This window comes from Oncorhynchus tshawytscha, linkage group LG10 (assembly GCF_018296145.1).
Source record: "Oncorhynchus tshawytscha isolate Ot180627B linkage group LG10, Otsh_v2.0, whole genome shotgun sequence".
Taxonomy (NCBI): Eukaryota; Metazoa; Chordata; class Actinopteri; order Salmoniformes; family Salmonidae; genus Oncorhynchus; species Oncorhynchus tshawytscha.
Genome location: NC_056438.1, coordinates 80,531,639 through 80,552,736, shown reverse-complemented (window position 1 = coordinate 80,552,736; position 21,098 = coordinate 80,531,639). Strand labels below are relative to the sequence as shown.

Below are 21,098 nucleotides of genomic sequence, written 5' to 3'. Positions count from 1 at the left end.
CTAACACACTCAGACACCACTCCATCCCTCTCCCTCACGCACACACCCTCCATCCCACTCTCTCTCTACACCCCTCCATACCCACTCTCTAACTCACACAGACACACACTACCACACCAGACCACACTCTCTACAGACCCCTCCATCCCACACTCACTCTCAGACACACACTAACCATCCCTCCACTCCCCACAGACTCTCTCTAACACACACAGACCCCTCCATCCCACATTCTACCCCTCTAACCCCATCTCTCTCTACCCCCTCTACCCCTCTCTATCCCCCATCTCTCTCTACCCCCTCCATCCTCTCTACCCCCTCCATCCCTCTCTCTCTCTCCATCCCTCTCTACCCCCTCCATCCCTCTCTCTCTACCCCCTCCATCCCTCTCTCTCTACCCCCTCCATCCCTCTCTCTCTCTACCCCCTCCATCCCTCTCTCTCTACCCCCTCCATCCCTCTCTCTCTACCCCCCTCCATCCCTATCTCTCTCTACCCCTCCATCCCCTCTCTCTAACCCTCCATCCCCTCTCTCTCTCTACCCCCTCCATCCCTCTCTCTCTACCCCCTCCATCCCTCTCTACCCCCCTCCCCTACCCCCTCCATCCCTCTCTCTCTCTACCCCCTCCATCCCCCTCTCTCTCTACCCCCTCCATCCCCTCTCTCCCTTCCCCTCCATCCCTCTCTCTCTACCCCCTCCATCCCTCCCTCCATCCCCATCTCTCTCTCCTACCCCCTCCATCCTCTCTCTCTCTACCCCCTCCATCCCCTCTCTCTACCCCCTCCATCCCTCTCTTCTCCCTATCCCTCTCTCTCTACCCCCTCCATCCCCTCTCTCTCTACCCCCCTTCCCCTCCATCCCTCTCCCCTCTCTCTCTACCCCCTCCATCCCTCTCTCTCTCTACCCCCTCCATCCCTCCATCCCTCTCTCTACCCCCTCCATCCCTCTCTCTCTCTACCCCCTCCATCCCTCTCTCTCTCTACCCCCTCCATCCCCTCTCTACCCCCTCTCCATCCCCCTCTCTCTCTACCCCCTCCATCCCTCCCCCTCCATCCCCCTCTCTCTACCCCCCATCCATCCCTACCCCTCTCTCTCTACCCCCTCCATCCCCTCTCCTACCCCCTCTCTACCCCCCCCTCCATCCCCATCTCTCTATCCCCCTCCATCCCTCTCTCTCTCTACCCCCTCCATCCCCTCTCTCTACCCCCTCTATTCCCCCTCTCCCCCTCCATCCCTCTTTCTCCCTACCCCCTCCATCCCCCTCTCTCTACCCCCTCCATCCCCCTCCATCCCTCTCTCTCTACCCCCTCCATCCCTCTCTCTCTCTACCCCCTCCATCCCTCTCTCTCTACCCCCTCCATCCCCCTCTCTCTACCCCCTCCATCCCTCCATCTCTCTCTACCCCTCCATCCCCTCTCTCTCCCCCCTCCATCCCCATCTCTCTCTCCCCCTCCATCCCCCTCTCTCTCCCTACCCCCTCCACCTCCCTCTCTCTCTACCCCCTCCATCCCCTCTCTACCCCCTCCATCCCCCTCCATCCCCCTCTCTCTCTCTACCCCCTCCATCCCTCTCTCTCTCTACCCCCGCCATCCCTCTCTCTCTCTACCCCCGCCATCCCTCTCTCTCTCTATCCCCGCCATCCCTCTCTCTCTCTACCCCTCCATCCCCCGCCATCCCTCTCTCTCTCATCCCCCTACCTCCTCCATCCATCCCTCTCTCTCTACCCCTCCATCCCCTCCTCCATCCCTCTCTCTCTCTACCCCTCCATCCCTCTCTCTCTCCCTACCTCCTCCATCCCTCTCTCTCTCTACCCCGCCATCCCTCTCTCTCCCTACCTCCTCCATCCCCTCTCTCTCTACCCCCTCCATCCCTCTCTCTCTCTACCCCTCCATCCCTCTCTCTCTACCCCCTCCATCCCTCTCTCTCTCCATCCCTCTCTCCATCCCTCTCTCTCTCTACCCCTCCATCCCTCTCTCCATCCCTCTCCCTCTCTCTACCCCTCCATCCCCTCCTCCCTCTCCATCCCTCTACCTCCTCCATCCCTCTCTCTCCCTACCTCCTCCATCCCTCTCTCTCTACCTCTCTCCCTCCCTCATGTAGAGTTATAAGCAGCCGTCAGCGTTCATCGTGACCCAGCATCCTCTGCCCAACACAGTGAAGGATTTCTGGAGGCTGGTGTTGGACTACCACTGCACCTCCATAGTGATGCTCAATGATGTCGACCCTGCACAGGTACACACACACACACACACACACACACACACACACACACACACACACACACACACACACACACACACACACACACACACACATGTACACAATAACACACACACACACACACACACACACACACACACACATGTACACAATAACACACACACACACACACACACACATGTACACAATAACACACACACACACACACACACACAAACAATTCTATGGGAGTTAGTGCATTGTCTGAAATGGACTGTGAAATAGACAGCATCTGAAGGTAGATTCCTTGAACAGGATCTTGTACCCCAGAGTCCAGCTCAAAGACATGTGAATTAGATTCCCAGAAAAATACAAGAATTACTTTGTGTGTCTACAAAAGGCATGGAACACAAGGACTCACAACTACATACACACACACGCACGCACACACACACACACACACACACACACACACACACACACACACACACACACACACACACACACACACACACACACACACACACACACAAAGACACACATAAGGACATGCGCGAACGCACACACACACACACACACAAGGAATCACAACCTCAGACACACACATCGCTCAAGGACAAAAACATTGTCAATATCACCTTGCCTGAATAATACTGAAGAATATTAGATACCAGATACAGACATGACAATAACAGAGAATGAACAGGGTGTGGAATAGATGGATAGATGAGATACCAGATACAGACATGACAATAACAGAGAATGTTTTGGATATGATAGATAAGATAGATGAGATACCAGATACAGACATGACAATAACAGAGAATGTTTTGGATAGGATAGATAGGATAGATGAGATACCAGATACAGACATGACAATAACAGAGAGGGAAAATGGTGTGGAATAGATGTAAGATTGGATAGATGGATAGGATAGAATGTTTTGGATAGGATAGAATGTTTTGGATAGGATAGAATGTTTTGGATAGGATAGGATGGATTAGATAGAGTAGTTTGGATATGATAGACGGGATTGGATAGATGGGATAGATATGATTGATTGGATAGGATAGATGAGATATGATAGATGGGATAGGATAGGATAGATAGGGTGGATTGGATAGGATAGATGAGATAGGATAGGATAGATAGATAGATGGATTGGATATGATATATGAGATAGGATAATATAGGAATAGGATAGATGGGATAGGATAGATAGGATGGATTGGATTGGATAGGATAGATTGGATAGGATAGATGTGATAGGATAGGATAGATGAGATAGGATAGGATAGATGGCATAGGATGGGATGGATAGGATGGATTGGATAGGATAGGATAGATGGCATAGGATGGGATTGATAGGATATGATAGATAGGATAGGATGGATAGGATAGATTGGTTAGGATAGATGGGATTGGATATGATAGATTGGATAGGATAGATGGCATAGGATGGGATAGCTTTGGATATGATAGATGGGATAGGATGGGATTGATAGGATTTGATAGATAGGATAGATTGGATTGGATATTTGGGGTAGGATAGGATAGATAGGATGGATAGGATGAATATGATAGGATATATTGGATAGGATTGGATGGGATAGATTGGATGGGATAGATTGGATAGTATAGGATAGATATGAAAGGATAAATTGGATAGGAAATTATATATTGGATAGGATAGGATAGGATATGACAGATGGGATAGATATGATGGATTGGATAGGATAGATGGGATAGAATAGATAGGATGGATTTGATAGGATAGGCTGGATAGGATGGGATAGGATATGACAGATGAGATAGATATGATGGATTGGATAGGATAGATGGGATAGAATAGATAGGATGGATTTGATAGGATAGGCTGGATAGGATGGGATAGGATATGACAGATGAGATAGATATGATGGATTGGATAGGATAGATGGGATAGGATATGACAGATGGGATAGATAGGATGGATTGGATAGAATAGATAGGATGGATTGGATAGGATAGGCTGGATAGGATGGGATAGGATATGACAGATGGGATAGATATGATGGATTGGATAGGATAGGCTGGATAAGATTAGATAGGATCGATTGGATGGATGGGATAGAATAGGATAGATTGGATAGATAGAATAGGATAGATATGATATAATAGGATGGATGGGATATGATATATTGGATAAGATTAGATAGCGTTGGATAGATTAGATAGCGTTGGATAGATTAGATAGCGTTGGATAGATTAGATAGCGTTGGATAGATTAGATAGCGTTGGATAGATTAGATAGCGTTGGATAGATTAGATAGCGTTGGATAGATTAGATAGCGTTGGATAGATTAGATAGCGTTGGATAGATTAGCGTTGGACAGCGTTGGATAGATTAGACAGCGTTGGATAGATTAGACAGCGTTGGATAGATTAGATAGCGTTGGATAGATTAGATAGCGTTGGATAGATTAGATAGCGTTGGATAGATTAGATAGCGTTGGATAGATTAGATAGCGTTGGATAGATTAGATAGCGTTGGATAGATTAGATAGCGTTGGATAGATTAGATAGCGTTGGATAGATTAGATAGCGTTGGATAGATTAGACAGCGTTGGATAGATTAGACAGCGTTGGATAGATTAGACAGCGTTGGATAGATTAGACAGCGTTGGATAGATTAAATAGCGTTGGATAGATTAGATAGCGTTGGATAGATTAGATAGCGTTGGATAGATTAGACAGCGTTGGATAGATTAGATAGCGTTGGATAGATTAGATAGCGTTGGATAGATTAGACAGCGTTGGATAGATTAGATAGCGTTGGATAGATTAGATAGCGTTGGATAGATTAGATAGCGTTGGATAGATTAGATAGCGTTGGATAGATTAGATAGCGTTGGATAGATTAGATAGCGTTGGATAGAGTGCCTTCACAAATTATTCAAACCCCTTAACTTTGTTGTTGTTGTGTTACAGAATTTTAAATGAAATAAATTGACATTTTGTATCATTGTTCTACACACAATACCCCATAATGTCACAATACCCCATAATGTCACAATACCCCATAATGTCACAATATCCCATAATGTCACAATACCCCATAATGTCACAATACCCCATAATGTCACAATACCCCATAATGTCACAATACCCCATAATGTCACAATACCCCATAATGTCACAATACCCCATAATGTCACAATACCCCATAATGTCACAATACCCCATAATGTCACAATACCCCATAATGTCACAATACCCCATAATGTCACAATACCCCATAATGTCACAATACCCCATAATGTCACAATACCCCATAATGTCACAATACCCCATAATGTCACAATACCCCATAATGTCACAATACCCCATAATGTCACAATACCCCATAATGTCACAATACCCCATAATGTCACAATACCCCATAATGTCACAATACCCCATAATGTCACAATACCCCATAATGTCACAATACCCCATAATGTCACAATACCCCATAATGTCACAATATCCCATAATGTCACAATACCCCATAATGTCACAATACCCCATAATGTCACAATACCCCATAATGTCACAATACCCCATAATGTCACAATACCCCATAATGTCACAATACCCCATAATGTCACAATACCCCATAATGTCACAATACCCCATAATGTCACAATACCCCATAATGTCACAATACCCCATAATGTCACAATACACCATAATGTCACAATACACCATAATGTCACAATACCCCATAATGTCACAATACCCCATAATGTCACAATACCCCATAATGTCAAAGAGGAATTATGTTTTTCGAAATGTTGAATTTTTTAAGTTCAAGAGTAAAATTTGCTTAACAAGTCACATAATAAGTTGCATGGACTCACTCTGTGTGTAATAATAGTGTTTAATGTGATTTTTGAACGACTCCCTCATCTCTGTACCCCACACATACAATTATCTGTAAGGTCCCTCATCTCTGTACCCCACACATACAATTATCTGTAAGGTCCCTCATCTCTGTACCCCCACACATACAATTATCTGTACGGTCCCTCATCTCTGTACCCCACACATACAATTATCTGTAAGGTCCCTCATCTCTGTACCCCCACACATACAATTATCTGTAAGGTCCCTCATCTCTGTACCCCCACACATACAATTATCTGTAAGGTCCCTCATCTCTGTACTCCACACATACAATTATCTGTAAGGTCCCTCATCTCTGTACCCCACACATACAATTATCTGTAAGGTCCCTCATCTCTGTACCCCACACATACAATTATCTGTAAGGTCTCTCACTCCAGTAGTGAATTTCAAACACAGATTCAACCACTAAGAACAGAGAGGTTTACCAATGCCTTGCAAAGAAGGGCACCTATTGGTCGATGGGTAAAAAAAAAAAGCAGACATAATATCCCTCTGAGCATGATGAGGTTATTCATTACACTTTGGATGGCGTATCAATACACCCAGTCACTACAAAGATACAGGCGTCCTTCCTAACTCAGTTGCCAGAGAAGAAGGAAACCACCCAGGGATTTCACCATGAGGCCAACAGTTGCTGAGTTGTATGGCTGTGATAGCAGAAAACTGAGGATGGGATCAACAACGCTGCAGTTACTCCACAATACTAACTGAGGATGGGATCAACAACGCTGCAGTTACTCCACAATACTAACTGAGGATGGGATCAACAACGCTGCAGTTACTCCACAATACTAACTGAGGATGGGATCAACAACGCTGCAGTTACTCCACAATACTAACTGAGGATGGGATCAACAACATTGTAGTTACTCCACAATACTAACTGAGGATGGGATCAACAACATTGCAGTTACTCCACAATACTAACTGAGGATGGGATCAACAACGCTGCAGTTACTCCACAATACTAACCTAAATGACAGAGTGAAAAGAAGGAAGTCTGTACAGAAAACAAATATTCCAAAACATGCTTCCTGTTTGCAACACTGAAATGCTTTGCCACAGTTCTTGCAGTAGGACAATAACCTAAAACACACGGACAAATCTACACTGGAGTTGCTTACCAAGAAAACAGTGAATGTTCCTGAGTGGACTAGTTACAGTTTTGACTGAAATCTACTTGAAAATCTATGGCAACAACCTGAAAATGGTTGTTTAGCAATGATCCACAACCCATTTGACAGAGTTTGAAAAATTTTGACAATAATAATTGGTAAATGTTGCTCAATCCATGTGTGGAAATCTCTTAGAGACTTACCCAGAAAGACTCGCAGCTTTAATCTCTACCAAAGGTGCTTCTACAAAGTATTGACTAAGGGGTGTAAATACTTATGTAAATGAGATATTTCTGTGTTTCATTTTCAACGAATTTGCAAAAATTTCAAAAAACATGTTTTCATTTTGTCATTATGGGGTATTGTGATGTCATTATGGGGTATTGTGATGTCATTATGGGGTATTGTGATGTCATTATGGGGTATTATGATGTCATTATGGGGTATTGTGATGTCATTATGGGGTATTGTGATGTCATTATGGGGTATTGTGTGTAGATGGGTGAGAGAAAAACATAATTTAATCCATGTTGAATTCATGCTGTAACACAACAAAATGTGGAATAGGTCAAGGGGTAGCTCCCGACTGGTGCCGTGGTCCAAGACACTGCTTCTCAGTGCAAGAGGTGTCACTGCAGTACCTGGTTCTGAAGGTAGAGGATAAATATATAGTCAATAATGACGAATAATAAAGTTTTAAAAAATCCCAAAGCTTTGTAAATCATCAGCATCAGTCACATAGACAGGACAGGATTATAGATGGATCTCGGTTCAACATCAGTCACATAGACAGGACAGGATTATAGATCGTAGATAAAATAGATAGACAGAAATCAGTGGAAGATGTCTCCGGCAGCTCCAGCCCTCCAGGCCCCAGGCCCTGTCATCACACCCAGGGATCAAAGCCTCTGGCTGGGCTGCTCTCTCCTCTCTCCCCCTGGGTGACTGACTGGCTAGCTGACACACACGCGCTGGCAGGGCCTTTCATTCAATATTCTCACTGTAGCTCAGGTGGAGCGATGGGGGAGGGGGGTAGAGAGGAAGGGAAAGAGAAAAAGTTATGTGAGGAAGGAAGTTAGAGTAATTGAGAGAGGGGGAGAAATGGAGAGGAGGGGAGGGGAGAAGAAGAGAGGTGAGGAGGGAGGGAGAGGTGAAAGAGGGGAGAAAAAGAGGGGGATGAGAGAAGAATAGGGGAGTGTGAGGGAGGAGAGAAGAGAGGGGTGAAAGGGAGAGGAGAGGAGGGAGGGAGGGAGGCAGAGGAGGCAGGCAGAGAAGGAGGGAGGGAGCAAGGGGATTGAGGGAGGGGAGGGGAGAAGAAGAGAGGTGAGGGAGGAAGGGAGTTGGAGTAACTTTCGCTCCATCAGTATCTTTGTTTTGCATCTGAATTTGTCGTTCTGATTGACTCTCAGAGGAGAAAGAGATAGGAGGTTTCTGATTGGCTCTCAGAGGAGGCAGAGATAGGAGGTTTCTGATTGGCTCTCAGAGGAGGCAGAGATAGGAGGTTTCTGATTGGCTCTCAGAGGAGGCAGAGATAGGAGGTTTCTGATTGGCTCTCAGAGGAGGCAGAGATAGGAGGTTTCTGATTGGCTCTCAGAGGAGGCAGAGATAGGAGGTTTCTGATTGGCTCTCAGAGGAGGCAGAGATAGGAGGTTTCTGATTGGCTCTCAGAGGAGGCAGAGGTAGGAGGTTTCTGATTGGCTCTCAGAGGAGGCAGAGGTAGGAGGTTTCTGATTGGCTCTCAGAGGAGGCAGAGATAGGAGCTTTTCTTCCACCTGTATTTCTGCAATCTCGTTGTTTATGTGGTGCTGCGCTGTGTGTGTGTGTGTGTGTGTGTGTGTGTGTGTGTGTGTGTGTGTGTGTGTGTGTGTGTGTGTGTGTGTGTGTGTGTGTGTGTGTGTGTGTGTGTGTGTTTGCCCTGCTTGTTATGCAGGTGATGTTTGAGTGTGTGTCTATGTGCACTGCATTTCTCTGTGTCAACTTTTCTGCTGTGTGTGCATGTTGTCTAGGTAATATACTGACTAATGTACTGACTATACAGTATACAGGTGTATGTTGTCTAGGTAATATATTGACTATACAGTATACAGGTGTATGTTGTCTAGGTAATATACTGACTATACAGTATACAGGTGTATGTTGTCTAGGTAATATACTGACTATACAGTATACAGGTGTATGTTGTCTAGGTAATATACTGACTATACAGTATACAGGTGTATGTTGTCTAGGTAATATACTGACTATACAGGTGTATGTTGTCTAGGTAATATACTGACTATACAGTATACAGGTGTATGTTGTCTAGGTAATATACTGACTATACAGTATACAGGTGTATGTTGTCTAGGTAATATACTGACTAATGTACTGACTATACAGTATACAGGTGTATGTGGTCCAGGTAATATACTGATTATACTGTATACAGGTGTATGTTGTCTAGGTAATATACTGACTATACAGTATACAGGTGTATGTTGTCTAGGTAATATACTGACTAATGTACTGACTATACAGTATACAGGTGTATGTTGTCTAGGTAATATACTGACTATACAGGTGTATGTGGTCTAGGTAATATACTGACTATACAGTATACAGGTGTATGTTGTCTAGGTAATATACTGACTATACAGGTGTATGTTGTCTAGGTAATATACTGATTATACTGTATACAGGTGTAAGTTGTCTAGGTAATATACTGACTATACAGTATACAGGTGTATGTGGTCTAGGTAATATACTGACTATACAGGTGTATGTGGTCTAGGTAATATACTGACTATACAGGTGTATGTTGTCTAGGTAATATACTGACTATACAGTATACAGGTGTATGTGGTCTAGGTAATATACTGACTATACAGGTATATGTTGTCTAGGTAATATAATGACTATACAGTATACAGGTGTATGTTGTCTAGGTAATATACTGACTATACAGGTGTATGTGGTCTAGGTAATATACTGACTATACAGTATACAGGTGTATGTGGTCTAGGTAATGTACTGACTATACAGGTGTATGTTGTATCGTTTCTACCTCGTCTGTCTCTTCAGAGAGGGTAGATGTGGGTATTTCCCTGACTATACAGGTGTATGTGGTCTAGGTAATGTACTGACTATACAGGTGTATGTGGTCTAGGTAATGTACTGACTATACAGGTGTATGTGGTCTAGGTAATGTACTGACTATACAGGTGTATGTGGTCTATGTAATGTACTGACTATACAGGTGTATGTGGTCTAGGTAATGTACTGACTATACAGGTGTATGTGGTCTATGTAATGTACTGACTATACAGGTGTATGTGGTCTAGGTAATGTACTGACTATACAGGTGTATGTGGTCTAGGTAATATACTGACTATACAGGTGTATGTGGTCTAGGTAATATACTGACTATACAGGTGTATGTGGTCTATGTAATATACTGACTATACAGGTGTATGTGGTCTATGTAATGTACTGACTATACAGGTGTATGTGGTCTAGATAATATACTGACTATACAGGTGTATGTGGTCTATGTAATGTACTGACTATACAGGTGTATGTGGTCTAGATAATATACTGACTATACAGGTGTATGTGGTCTAGGTAATGTACTGACTATACAGGTGTATGTGGTCTAGATAATATACTGACTATACAGGTGTATGTGGTCTAGGTAATATACTGACTATACAGGTGTATGTGGTCTAGATAATATACTGACTATACAGGTGTATGTGGTCTAGGTAATATACTGACTATACATGTGTATGTTGTCTAGGTAATATAATGACTATACAATACACAGGTGTATGTGGTCTAGGTAATATACTGACTATACAGGTGTATGTGGTCTAGATAATATACTGACTATACAGGTGTATGTGGTCTAGGTAATATAATGACTATACAGGTGTATGTGGTCTAGGTAATATACTGACTATACAGGTGTATGTGGTCTAGATAATATACTGACTATACATGTGTATGTTGTCTAGGTAATATAATGACTATACAGGTGTATGTTGTCTAGGTAATATAATGACTACACAGGTGTATGTGGTCTAGGTAATATACTGACTATACAGGTGTATGTGGTCTAGGTAATATACTGACTATACAGGTGTATGTGGTCTACGTAATATACTGACTATACAGGTGTATGTGGTCTAGGTAATGTACTGACTATACAGGTGTATGTTGTATCGTTTCTACCTCGTCTGTCTCTTCAGAGAGGGTAGATGTGGGTATTTCCCTGACTATACAGGTGTATGTGGTCTAGGTAATGTACTGACTATACAGGTGTATGTGGTCTAGGTAATGTACTGACTATACAGGTGTATGTGGTCTATGTAATGTACTGACTATACAGGTGTATGTGGTCTAGGTAATATACTGACTATACAGGTGTATGTGGTCTAGGTAATGTACTGACTATACAGGTGTATGTGGTCTAGGTAATGTACTGACTATACAGGTGTATGTGGTCTAGGTAATGTACTGACTATACAGGTGTATGTGGTCTAGGTAATGTACTGACTATACAGGTGTATGTGGTCTAGGTAATGTACTGACTATACAGGTGTATGTGGTCTATGTAATGTACTGACTATACAGGTGTATGTGGTCTATGTAATGTACTGACTATTCAGGTGTATGTGGTCTATGTAATGTACTGACTATACAGGTGTATGTGGTCTATGTAATATACTGACTATACAGGTGTATGTGGTCTAGGTAATATACTGACTATACAGGTGTATGTGGTCTATGTAATGTACTGACTATTCAGGTGTATGTGGTCTAGGTAATGTACTGACTATTCAGGTGTATGTGGTCTAGGTAATGTACTGACTATACAGGTGTATGTGGTCTAGGTAATGTACTGACTATACAGTATACAGGTGTATGTGGTCTAGGTAATGTACTGACTATACAGGTGTATGTGGTCTATGTAATATACTGACTATACAGGTGTATGTGGTCTATGTAATGTACTGACTATACAGGTGTATGTGGTCTAGGTAATGTACTGACTATACAGGTGTATGTGGTCTATGTAATATACTGACTATACAGGTGTATGTGGTCTAGGTAATGTACTGACTATACAGTATACAGGTGTATGTGGTCTAGGTAATTTACTGACTATACAGGTGTATGTGGTCTAGGTAATGTACTGACTATACAGGTGTATGTGGTCTAGGTAATATACTGACTATACAGGTGTATGTGGTCTAGGTAATGTACTGACTATACAGGTGTATGTGGTCTAGGTAATGTACTGACTTTACAGGTGTATGTGGTCTAGGTAATATACTGACTATACAGGTGTATGTGGTCTAGGTAATGTACTGACTATACAGGTGTATGTTGTATCGTTTCTACCTCGTCTGTCTCTTCAGAGAGGGTAGATGTGGGTATTTCCCTGCTCTTATGAGCCTGTCCCCCTTGGGGTTTACTACTCTCACAGTTTTTAACTGTCAAAGCAAAGAGCTGGTAATCCACGTTCTGTATCACATCCATTCTCCCCCTGAACATCTTTTGATCACCTATTCTTTTACATGCAAAAAGAAACTATTGGTTTCCTGGGGGTTTAAAAAAAAGAAGGAAACAGGTTTATTTTGTTGTTTGTTTGTTTGTTGAGAAGACTGATACCTGTCACATGAAAGGGTGACAGGAGGGTGAAGAAGAAAAACAGAATGAAAGATATTATATAAGACTGCACCAAGCACCAATTAATACAAAAAGTCAGCTAACTCAATGTTGCTTTAGTTGCCCTTTATCAGTTCAATTCCAGATGGTTTTAAAGGTCTCAGCATTGTATGCGATCAGCTTTAGTGGAGCTACATTTTGATGTTTGTTAAGTTTATGTTCATTTCCAATTCACGTTAAAAAAAATGTATCTGATGATTTATGTATATGTAGGTTGGATGGTAACCTCATTGACCGTGTCCACGCATATAAATATCTGGTTATCTGGATCGAACAAAAAGCTATCTTTTAAAAAACATGTTGATGAGTTAGTTAAGAAATTAACACTAAAAATTAGATTATTTTATTAAATATTAGGAAACATAATTCAGTCGACAGGTGTGTTCAGGTAAGGTAGTTGGGGTCACGTAAGGTAGTTGGGGTCAGGTAAGGTAGTTAGGGTCAGGTAGGGTGGTTAGGGTCAGGTAAGGTAGTTAGGGTCAGGTAGGGTAGTTAGGGTCAGGTAAGGTAGTTAGGGTCAGGTAAGGTAGTTAGGGTCAGGTAGGGTAGTTAGGGTCAGGTAAGGTAGTTGGGGTCAGGTAAGGTAGTTGGGGTCAGGTAAGGTAGTTGGGGTCAGGTAAGGTAGTTAGGGTCAGGTAGGGTGGTTAGGGTCAGGTAAGGTAGTTAGGGTCAGGTAGGGTGGTTAGGGTCAGGTAAGGTAGTTAGGGTCAGGTGTGTCAGGTAAGGTAGTTGGGGTCAGGTAAGGTAGTTAGGGTCAGGTAGGGTAGTTCGGTTCAGGTGGATAGTTGGGGTCAGGTAAGGTAGTTTCAGGTAAGGTAGTTGGGGTCAGGTAATTTAGTTAGGGTCAGGTAGGGTAGTCCGGTTCAGGTAGATAGTTGGGGTCAGGTTTTTAGTTGGGGTCAGGTAAGGTAGTTAGGGTCAGGTAGGGTGGTTAGGGTCAGGTAAGGTAGTTAGGGTAAGGTAGGGTGGTTAGGGTAAGGTAGGGTGGTTAGGGTCAGGTAGGGTGGTTAGGGTCAGGTAAGGTAGTTAGGGTCAGGTAGGGTGGTTAGGGTCAGGTAAGGTAGTTAGGGTCAGGTAGGGTGGTTAGGGTCAGGTAAGGTAGTTAGGGTCAGGTAGGGTGGTTAGGGTCAGGTAAGGTAGTTAGGGTCAGGTAGGGTGGTTAGGGTCAGGTAAGGTAGTTAGGGTCAGGTAGGGTGGTTAGGGTCAGGTAAGGTAGTTAGGGTCAGGTAGGGTGGTTAGGGTCAGGTAAGGTAGTTAGGGTCAGGTAGGGTGGTTAGGGTCAGGTAAGGTAGTTAGGGTCAGGTAGGGTGGTTAGGGTCAGGTAAGGTAGTTAGGGTCAGGTAGGGTAGTTAGGGTCAGGTAAGGTAGTTAGGGTCAGGTAGGGTGGTTAGGGTCAGGTAGGGTGGTTAGGGTCAGGTAAGGTAGTTAGGGTCAGGTAGGGTAGTTAGGGTCAGGTAAGGTAGTTAGGGTAAGGTAGTTGTAAATATAAAATGTTTATATTTATCAAACCTTTTGCTTCCTGTTCCACCTGAAAGTTGTTATTTTCTCTCCGTATCCTTTCTGTGTTGTGTGTGTGTTGTGTGTGTGTTGTGTGTGTGTTGTGTGTGCGTTGTGTGTGCGTTGTGTGTGTGTTGTGTGTGCGTTGTGTGTGCGTTGTGTGTGCGTTATGTGTGCGTTGTGTGTGCGTTGTGTGTGCGTTGTGTGTGCGTTGTGTGTTGTGCGTGTGTTGTGTGTTGTGCGTGTGTTGTGTGTGCGTTGTGTGTGCTGTGTGTGTGTGTGTGTGTGTTGTGTGTGTGTTGTGTGTTGTGCGTGTGTTGTGTGCGTTGTGTGTGCTGTGTGTGTGTTGTGTGTGTGTTGTGTGTGTGTTGTGTGTGCGTTGTTAGCTCTGTGTCAGTACTGGCCAGTGTGCGTTGTGTGTGCCATGTGTGCCGTTGTGTGTGCGTTGTGTGTGTTTGTGTGTGCGTTGTGTGACGTTGTCAGTGAATATTGTGTGTTGTGTGTGCGTTGTGTGTGTTGTGTGTGTGTGTGTGTTGTGTGTGCGTTGTGTGTGCGTTGTGTGTGCGTTGTGTGTGTTGTGTGTGCGTTGTGTGTGCGTTGTGTGTGTGCGTTGTGTGTGCGTTGTGTGTGCGTTGTGTGTGCGTTGTGTGTGCGTTTTGTGTGCGTTGTGTGTGTGTTGTGTGTGTGTTGTGTGTGCTGTGTGTGCAGTGTGTGCGTTGTGTGTATGTTGTTGTGCGTTGTGTGTGCGTTGTGTGTGTTGTGTGTGTCTTGTGTGTGTGTTGTGTGTGTGTTGTGTGTGCGTTGTGTGTCTTACCTGTGCAACTATCTTACCTGCAACTATCTTGTGTGCGTTGTGTGTCTTGTGTGTGTTGTGTGTCGTTGTGTGTGCGTTGTGTGTGCGTTGTGTGTGTTGTGTGTTGTGTGTGTGTTGTGTGTGTGTTGTGTGTGCGTTGTGTGTGCGTTGTGTGTGTGTTGTGTGTGTGTTGTGTGTGCGTTAGCTCTGTCCTCAGTACTGGCCAGAGAACGGCGTGCATCGCCATGGGCCAATCCAAGTGGAGTTTGTCTCAGCTGACCTGGAGGAGGACATAATCAGTAGAATATTCCGGATCTACAACGCAGCACGGGTACGCACAAACACACACCATGGCACTATGGGAAAATTAGCTAACACTCTCTACTAGCTACTCTGTGTAGCTACAGCAGTACAGGTACCTACCTGAATATACCTGTTCCCAACTACCTTACCTGAAACACCTGACCCCAACTATCTTACCTGACCCCAACTACCTTACCTGACCCTAACTATCTTACCTGACCCCAACTATCTTACCTGACCCCAACTATCTTACCTGACCCCAACGATCTTACCTGACCCCAACTATCTTACCTGACCCCAACTACCTTACCTGCCCCCAACTACCTTACCTGACCCTAACTACCTTACCTGACCCCAACTACCTTACCTGACACACCTGACCCCAACTATCTTATCTGTCCCCAACTACCTTACCTGACCCCAACTACCTTACCTGAACCCAACTATCTTACCTGACCCCAACTACCTTACCTGACCCCAACTACCTTACCTGACCCCTACTACCTTACCTGACCCCAACTACCTTACCTGACACACCTGACCCCAACTATCTTATCTGTCCCCAACTACCTTACCTGACCCCAACTACCTTACCTGCCCCCAACTACCTTACCTGACCCCAACTACCTTACCTGACCCCAACTACCTTACCTGACCCCTACTACCTTACCTGACCCCAACTACCTTACCTGACACACCTGACCCCAACTATCTTATCTGTCCCCAACTACCTTACCTGACCCCAACTACCTTACCTGAACCCAACTATCTTACCTGACCCCAACTATCTCACCTGACCCTAACTCTCTAACCTGAACCCAACTATCTTACCTGACCCTAACTATCCTACCTGACCCCAACTATCTCACCTGACCCTAACTCTCTTACCTGACCCTAACTACCTTAACTGAAACACCTGACCCCAACTATCTTACCTGACCCCAACTATCTCACCTGACCCTAACTTTCTTACCTGATCCCTAACTACCTTACCTGACACACCTGATCCCCAACTATCATGTTTGACCCTAACTATCTCACCTGACCCCAACTATCTCACCTGACCCCAACTCTCTTACATGAACCCAACTATCTTACCTGACCCTAACTATCTTACCTGACCCCAACTATCTCACCTGACCCTAACTCTCTTTTGACCCCTAACTACCTTACCTGAAACACCTGACCCCAACTATCTTACCTGTTTGTTAACTATCTTACCTGACCCCAACGATCTTACCTGACCCCAACTATCCTACCTGACCCCAACTACCTTACCTGCCCCCAAAACCTTACCTGACCCCAACTACCTTACCTGTATCCCCAACTGTCCTTACCTGATCCCCCTACTACCTTACCTGATCCCCAACTACCTTACCTGTTAACCTGATCCCCAACTATCTTATCTGTCCCCAACTACCTTACCTGACCCGAATTACCTTACCTGGCCCCAACTATCTTACCTGACCCCAACTACCTTACCTGTCAACTTTGTTACCTGACCCCAACTACCTTACCTGTCTGTCAACTATCTTACCTGACCCCAACTACCTGTACCTGACCCTGTATCTTACCTGTAACTACCTTACCTGTCAACTACATTACCTGACCCCAACTACCCTAAATACCTATATCTATCTGTCTGTCTGTTTATGAAGCTATATCTATCTGTCTATGAACCTATATTCACCTGTCTGTCTGTTTGTTAACCTGTATCTACCTGTCTGTCTGTTTGTTAACCTGTATCCACCTGTCTGTCTGTCTGTTAACCTGTATCCACCTGTCTGTCTGTTTGTTAACCTGTATCTACCTGTCTGTCTGTCTGTTAACCTGTAACCTGTCTGTCTGTCTGTTTGTTAACCTGTCTGTCTGTCTGTTTGTTCTGTCTGTCTGTCTGTCTGTCTGTCTGTCTGTCTGTCTGTCTGTCTGTCTGTCTGTCTGTCTGTCTGTTTGTTAACCTGTATCTACCTGTCTGTCTGTTTGTTAACCTGTATCTACCTGTCTGTCTGTTTGTTAACCTGTATCTACCTGTCTGTCTGTTTGTTAACCTGTCTGTCTGTCTGTTTGTTAACCTGCCTGTATGTCTGTTTGTTGACCTGTCTGTCTGTTTGTTAACCTGTATCTACCTGTCTGTCTGTTATTAACCTGTATCTATCTGTCTGTCTGTCCAGCCTCAGGACGGGTACCGTATGGTGCAACAGTTCCAGTTCCTGGGTTGGCCAATGTACCGAGACACTCCCATGTCCAAACGCTCCTTCCTCAAGCTCATCAGACAGGTGGACAAATGGCAGGAGGAGTATGATGGAGGAGAGGGACGCACTGTGGTGCACTGTCTGTAAGTAACACACACTAACACACACACACACTAACACACAGGGACATACACACACTGTCTGCAAGTCACAATTACCTTCTACGGAGATTCTACTTTATATGGAGATGTTTCTCCTCTCATCTGTTGACCTTCATGTCCCTCCTCTCATCTGTTGACCTTCATGTCCCTCCTCTCATCTGTTGACCTTCATGTCCCTCCTCTCATCTGTTGACCTTCATGTGCTGACTGCTCACTGCTCACTCCACCACACTGTTCAATAGAGACGACTGGCGCTTTGAGCGCAAATGAATAATGTGGACTTCACTTCCACCACAACCCGTTGCTTTGTCTCTCTCCAAAGGGAATTGTGTTAGCTCTATTCATTACCCTTCTATCTGAAACCATCTGAATGACAGAATACACCCCTTCTCTCTCTCTGTTTATCTGTCTTTGTCTTCCTTTCTCTCTCTCCCTCTCTCTGTTTATCTGTCTTTGTCTTCCTCTTTCTTTCTCTCTCTCTCCTTCTCTGTTTATCTGTCTTTGTCTTCCTCTCTCTCTCCCTCTCTCTGTTTATCTGTCTTTGTCTTCCTCTTTCTCTCTCTCTCCCCTTCTCTGTTTATCTGTCTTTGTCTTCCTCTTTTCTCTCTCTCTCCCCTTCTCTGTTTATCTGTCTTTGTCTTCCTCTCTCTCTCTCTCTCCCTCTCTCTGTTTATCTGTCTTTGTCTTCCTCTCTCTCTCTCTCTCCCTCTCTCTGTTTATCTGTCTTTGTCTCTCTCTCTCTCTCTCTCTCTCTGTTTATCTCTGTTTATCTCTCTCTCTCTCTCTCTCTCTCTCTCTCTCTCCCTCTCTCTGTTTATCTGTCTTTGTCTTCCTCTCTCTCTCTCTCTCTCTGTTTATCTGTCTCTCTCTCTCTCGCTCGCTCTCTCCCTCTCTGTTTATCTGTCTGTCTTCCTCTCTCACTCTCTCCTTCTCTCTGTTTATCTCTCTGTCCTCCTCTCTCTCGCTCACTCTCAGCTTCTATCTCAAGGCCATCAGACTGTTAAACAGCCACCACTGACATTGAGTGGCTACTGCCAACACACTGTCAATGACACTATTTATCTGTCTGTCTTCCTCTCTCGCTCTCTCTCTCTCTGTTTATCTGTCTGTCTTCCTCTCTCTCTCCTTCGCTGCAGTAACGGAGGAGGCCGCAGTGGGACGTTCTGTGCCATCAGTATCGTGTGTGAGATGTTGCAACATCAACGTTCTGTAGACGTTTTCCACGCCGTCAAAACACTGAGGAACAACAAACCCAACATGGTCGACCTACTGGTAGGAAACACATCCTGTAATCATTAACACTGCAGATGACCTACTGGTAGGAAACACATCCTGTAATCATTAACACTACAGATGACCTACTGACCTACTGGTAGGAAACACATCCTGTAATCATTAACACTACAGATGACCTACTGGTAGGAAACACATCCTGTAATCATTAACACTACAGATGACCTACTGACCTACTGGTAGGAAACACATCCTGTAATCATTAACACTGCAGATGACCTACTGACCTACTGGTAGGAAACACATCCTGTAATCATTAACACTGCAGATGACCTACTGACCTACTGGTAGGAAACACATCCTGTAATCATTAACACTACAGATGACCTACTGACCTACTGGTAGGAAACACATCCTGTAATCATTAACACTACAGATGACCTACTGGTAGGAAACACATCCTGTAATCATTAACACTACAGATGACCTACTGGTAGGAAACACATCCTGTAATCATTAACACTACAGATGACCTACTGGTAGGAAACACATCCTGTAATCATTAACACTACAGATGACCTACTGGTAGGAAACACATCCTGTAATCATTAACACTACAGATGACCTACTGACCTACTGGTAGGAAACACATCCTGTAATCATTAACACTACAGATGACCTACTGACCTACTGGTAGGAAACACATCCTGTAATCATTAACCTGCAGATGACCTACTGGTAGGAAACACATCCTGTAATCATTAACACTACAGATGACCTACTGACCTACTGGTAGGAAACACATCCTGTAATCATTAACACTGCAGATGACCTACTGGTAGGAAACACATCCTGTAATCATTAACACTACAGATGACCTACTGACCTACTGGTAGGAAACACATCCTGTAATCATTAACACTACAGATGACCTACTGACCTACTGGTAGGAAACACATCCTGTAATCATTAACACTACAGATGACCTACTGACCTACTGGTAGGAAACACATCCTGTAATCATGAACACTACAGATGACCTACTGACCTACTGGTAGGAAATACATCCTGTAATCATTAACCAACAGATGACCTACTGACCTACTGGTAGGAAACACATCCTGTAATCATTAACACTACAGATGACCTACTGACCTACTGGTAGGAAACACATCCTGTAATCATTAACACTGCAGATGACCTACTGGTAGGAAACACATCCTGTAATCATTAACACTGCAGATGACCTACTGGTAGGAAACACATCCTGTAATCATTAACACTACAGATGACCTACTGGTAGGAAACACATCCTGTAATCATTAACACTGCAGATGACCTACTGGTAGGAAACACATCCTGTAATCATTAACACTACAGATGACCTACTGGTAGGAAACACATCCTGTAATCATTAACACTGCAGATGACCTACTGGTAGGAAACACATCCTGTAATCATTTACACTACAGATCTGTTTTGTGTCTTGTCAAACTCCTAGGTTCAATGTCATGACAAGACGGCACAATGTCCGATGTGTAAATGTTTTACATAGATCAGATCAGTGATGAAGAATACCAGCCCCTTGTTTGTTTGTTTCTGTTCTACAGGATCAGTACAAGTTCTGCTATGAAGTGGCTCTGGAGTATTAGAATTGTGGATAAACAACAATCTCAGCCTGGACGCAGAACTGTGGATAAACAACAGTCTCAGCCTGGACGCAGAACTGTGAACGACACGGGGGACTTTATAGACAAGACTGCAGCGTAGACCGACCTGTGTTTTTCATGATCGAACAACTGGAGCAGGACGAACACGCCTCCACAAATACAGACACTCACAGCTCTGTCTTTCTTAGCTTGATCAGCTAGATGAGGTGACAGAGGTGAGGTGTACTAATGTTTCTATATAGTTCCACCTGTATCTGATCTGCTACCAGGAAGGATTCAGTCTCTATATAGTTCCA

At 44.2% G+C, this 21,098-nt stretch overlaps 1 protein-coding gene across 1 annotated transcript in view; it reads left to right on the top strand.

Annotated features, from left to right (window-relative positions):
* The window catches only part of LOC112222543 (receptor-type tyrosine-protein phosphatase mu-like), a 441,501-nt gene extending 420,631 nt beyond the window's left edge, over positions 1–20,870 (top strand). The window contains exons 28-32 of the mRNA XM_042329181.1: positions 2,101–2,232; positions 15,449–15,574; positions 17,718–17,881; positions 19,036–19,171; positions 20,743–20,870. Coding sequence (XP_042185115.1) covers positions 2,101–2,232; positions 15,449–15,574; positions 17,718–17,881; positions 19,036–19,171; positions 20,743–20,784 — 600 coding nt within the window. The 3' untranslated portion in view covers positions 20,785–20,870. The remainder of the gene's footprint in view (positions 1–2,100; positions 2,233–15,448; positions 15,575–17,717; positions 17,882–19,035; positions 19,172–20,742) is intronic.
* Positions 20,871–21,098: the final 228 nt, after the last annotated feature.